Source organism: Seriola lalandi, unplaced genomic scaffold (assembly GCF_002814215.2).
Source record: "Seriola lalandi dorsalis isolate HSWRI2012SDOR001 ecotype SW California unplaced genomic scaffold, Sedor1 jcf7180002054425, whole genome shotgun sequence".
Classification (NCBI taxonomy): Eukaryota; Metazoa; Chordata; class Actinopteri; order Carangiformes; family Carangidae; genus Seriola; species Seriola lalandi.
Window position 1 is genome coordinate 411,035 of NW_019524978.1, and position 4,694 is coordinate 415,728.

The 4,694-nt window shown below is 41.5% G+C and overlaps 1 protein-coding gene across 2 annotated transcripts in view; it reads right to left on the reverse strand.

The window, feature by feature from the left end:
* Window positions 1–3,687, reverse strand: part of zfpm2a (zinc finger protein, FOG family member 2a) — a 120,078-nt gene extending 116,391 nt beyond the window's left edge. For both annotated transcript variants that reach the window (XM_023410404.2, XM_023410402.2), the window contains exon 1: window positions 3,287–3,687. In XM_023410404.2, coding sequence (XP_023266172.1) covers window positions 3,287–3,326 — 40 coding nt within the window. In that variant the 5' untranslated portion in view covers window positions 3,327–3,687. The remainder of the gene's footprint in view (window positions 1–3,286) is intronic.
* Between the last annotated feature and the right edge of the window lie 1,007 nt (window positions 3,688–4,694).

Sequence of the window (4,694 nt, forward strand, 5' to 3'; positions counted from 1 at the left end):
AGAGAGTGGGGGGGGCGGGGGTTGTTGAAGGAGGAGGAGGAGGACGGGGAGGAGAGGAGGGAGGGAGAAGAGAGGATAGAGGGAGCTTGGTGGAATTCACACATCATATTACAGCAGCTAATCGCAATCCGCAGAGCATCAGCGATATTTTCATCATTCCTGTCAAATTCTACTGACCTGCCTTTGAACAGCTAACAATCTGGGCAATTTATTGGCATATTGGCACGGGGTGATAAGGCTAAAAACAACAGCAGCTAGCAGCTGGCCCTGGGAGATGAGCTGATAACATTGATATGTGCTCCCACACAAAACACCTCCACCACTATCTCCTCTTTCTATCAAACTCTTATTACAATAAAAGTGTATAGGGGTTTTTTGCTTTCTTAGAAAAGCAACAAGGGGAGGGGGATACAGGAGGGGGCCCAGGAATATATATTTATATATAAAAAAAATCAGATGTAACGTTTCACAGAAAAAAAACAAGGGGGGAAAATACATAATTTATCACTGTATTATCGGGATATCCAGGCAGCCTAATCAAGGAGCACTGAGTGACTATTTTTTGCCTTATCATCCAAAGTGGTGGAAACGGAGAAGGAATTATCAGCCAGCTGCAGATTGCTGGGCTGGAATTTTAATGGTAATAATCGGGTTTCTGATGGTATATCTTCTCTGCTTATCTTTCCCATTATCTGGCCTTATCTCCCCAGTCATCGGAGCAAATTAATGGTGCTCTTTCAGCATCGCCTTTTTATCACCGCTCAGAGAGCACCCAAGGGGAAAGAATAAGCAAAATATTAAAATACTGCATAAATCACAATTTTAGATAACGGTCCAATGTATGCAGGGGAGGGGGGGGGGGCTGCGCCCAACAACCTTTTTGTCCTTTAGAATGACTGTCTGTGCTGACTTTCTGTGCAGTGCCTCCTCGGCCTTTTTCCCAGAGTTCCCGGGGTAGAGGAGAGGATCTAGGCTCCCCGTGACCTTTCTGTTTCTAACTAGAGCTTGATTATACAGTACGGCTGCACACCGGCTCAGTATTAACAAGATCTTACACATGACATACTAATTCACACAAGTCCGGGTCACAATGACGAAAGCGTAACACAAACGTTAGACGTTCATTTGCTCAACAACAAAATTTCGGATGCTACGATGGGATTGGTCCAAAGATGAGTGGGCCTATCACGTCATATGGTGTCGTGCTTCTTTGTTGATCAGAAATGGTTGTGGGTTTTATGGTGGATGCCAGCAAAAAAAAAAAAAAAAAAACACAAATATGAACTCAAAGATGGTTAAAATAAAAGCATGTTTCTCCAAAATAATTATTTCTCTTCAGAGTTTGAGGGAACTATACTGTACCAAGCTTCTCTACACTGTTTTTAAAATAAGTGGATTTATTCATAAAACATTTCAAACAAGACGATTGTCAGTAAAAACTGAGATATTTAAAATGTTACACAGGTTGTTTTAAAAATAACTGAGGAAACTAATTATTTTCATTAATTTTTACATTAATAAAATCTACAGTACGGAATTAAAAATACTGATAAATCCTTATTTTCTTTAGCTAAAAAAACAAACGTCAAAATCCAGATTGCAAACGTCAAAAATGCCTTAAAAACTTTAAAAACTTTTTTACGACACATAATTAGTGAATTACAGTTACGTGTGAAATAAAACAGGGTGACATCAAGTCTCCTCTGTGGCTCAATCTGTCTGACACAAATGTAATAAAAAGCTCTTGTACACCAACACATGGCCTCATGAATTCATGCATGTGAGCTCACACACACACACCTACACACACACACACACACACACACACACACACGCACACAAATGTTGCCCTACTTCTGAATTGTCTTGAAGCACACATAAACAGTGTGACAGTGACGTCCTACAAACGGTTGCATGTGGTTTGATATTTGATATTTTGACCCCAAACTAACCACAGTCTGCTTTTTACAGCAGCAGCATACAGTGGACAAACTGAAAACACACACTGTACACACACGCACACACACACACACACACACACACACACACACACACACACACACACACACTCAGATGTCAGCTGTATTTGCAATGTGAAAGTGTGTTTATGTCCATGTGCTTGTGTATGTGTGTGGGTGTGGGTGTGTGTGTGTGTGTGTGGACAAATCCCCACATATTTGTGGATGATCTACAGGCGCTTTTAAATCGTTAAAATTATTCAAAGTTGTGTTGAAACCTTTATTTTAAAAAATATTCAATTTGACTAAAATTCAACAACATGAATATGACACACTTTTGAATTAATGCAGGCCACGAGGTTACACTTCATTTAAATATCCCTGGATTCAAAACAAATAATAAAGCTCTGTATTTCTGAGGACAGCAGTTTAAATGTTCATCTATATTTGAAAAGCAAATATGAGGAGACTGTGCAGCTGAGAGGGAAGGTGAAAGAGCAAAGCCACACTTCAGTTCAATTAAAATTAAAAGATGCCACAACTGTCCCTGCTCTTTTCCTGCTACTGCACGAGGTGCAACTATCAATCCATATTTATAATCCACTGTTTACAAGCTGCATTGTCAAGTTTGTTAAAGTGTGTGTGCACGTATTTATGTACACACACCTGCTAGTCAGTGTGAATGGGAAAAGGGGAAAAAATTACGAGTGTGTGAAGGAGTTGGAGTGTGTGTGTGTGTGTGTGTGTGTGTGTGTGTGTGTGTGTGTGTGTGTGTGTGTGTGTGTGTGTGCGTGCGTGTGACGTGTGTGTCTATGTGTTACAAATAAAAACATATAATAGCAATACAAATCAAAAACAAATCGGCCTTTTACAGCAGCCTCGTGCTGCAGCTTCATTATTAATTACCGGCCTATAATTTATAATTAATGCTGATATAATTGGCATAAAAGGCTTTACAGAAGACGAGTCTGCACGTTCAGTCAAAGTGATGCACTGATACACAATTTTGGATGGAAACTACAATAGCATCACATCAAACACACAAAGCCAATAACTTCATTTTGCTTCAACTTGGCAGCAGCAGCGGTGAAACTTTTTCAGCCAGCAGCACCGTGGGATTTGGATTCTACATCACATCTTCAGAAAACACTAAATACGTGCGGAGGGAGACTGGAGCGTGCGGACCGTGACAGGCAACACATGAGTGGCGCGAGCTGAGCGCTGCTGAATCGGCTTCAGTGTGGTCACTATCATTACAATATTCTGCAAACTCTAATAAGCTTGGAAACGCAGTGGAGCGGCGAGACAACATTCAAAAAAAAACTTACGTTTGATCTGCCTGGGGTTGCTCTGCTTCCTTCGGGACATGCCTGCTGTGCGGCTGGTCAGTGAATCCAGGTGTAGTACTGACAGATCGATAGGTTTTGGTTCATCCAAGCAGCCGGTTTTTGGGTTTTTGTCTGATGGAAATTGAGAAAGAAAAAGAAGAAGAAGGGGGCACCAGTACTTTTTACGCACAAGTCTATCGTTCCGTCTGTCTTTCCTTTATCTTTCTCGTCTCTCTGGCTCTGGCTCTGGCTTTCTCTCTCTCTCTCTCTCTCTCTCTCTCTTTCTCCCTCTCACACACACACATACACACCCTCTCTCTCTCTCTCTCTCAGTCTCTCGCTCTCTCTCTCTCTCACTCTCTCTCAGCACCGTTCTCCGTGATGAGGCTGCACTTCGACGCGATCCGCACGGACTGACTGGGGAGGTGAAAGCGTTTCGCGCTTTTGTTTGAAGATAACGTTTGTTCCTCCCCGGGTACCGTAGCCGCGGCTTCGTGAACTTCACTTGATCCACAATTACTTTAACTCCAGCTAATTAATTAGCGTCGCCCTTAATTAGCGCCTGTGTTTTGGGGTAAATATCAACAGAGATGGAGACAAACTGCAGCTCGAGCCGTGATCTTCACCAAGCATCACAGTGACAATATAAAAACATTTGTCTTTATTGAGGGAAACTGCGTCTCACACATTTTTCTTTATGACCCTGCTGCCATCAGATTAATGCTGCTTTAAAACCATATACATTTTTTAATGTTAAACCTTTTGGAGGAGGGGGGGTTTAGGTGAGAGCCCACCACCACAGCTGAGGGTAATTTAACAGCCTTTAACATGTGGTCCTAGACTAATCTGAACCCATACTGGTTAAACACAGTAGCTCTCTTGCTGCTTGAGTACTCATTTTCCCATGATGCACCCTGAGAGCTGATCTGGATTGAGATGCCATGACTTCAAATGACTTGACCTCTTGGTCAAAAGCTGAATCAGGCGCCTGCTGTCTGTATTTTTGAAAACATGCACAAAATCTATTCAGAATTACTAAACAGTAATAGTAGTAATAGTAATAGTAGCACAAACAACAGCCTGGTGTAAATTCTCTGAGCCTCATAGTTAAAAATGTGTTTGACCTTTTATTGTGAAATATTTTCAAATTGACACACTGTGTTTCCAGGAAGAGAAACAACTCTTTTCCCTCTGTTTATTTATCAGCATTTGATAGACTGTCGATCAGGTCGTGAGCGGCTCCTCTTGGCTACAGTCAGTCCGCCTATGGACGAGAAAAATATTCAGAATTTCTTTCTTTTTTTTTTTTTTTTAAAGAGAGAAAGAGCCTTCAAATCATTCAGATTTTGACTGCCATGTTCTGAATAGTTGCCCAAACTGGAAATCACTCCTCTCAATTAGCCAGTTG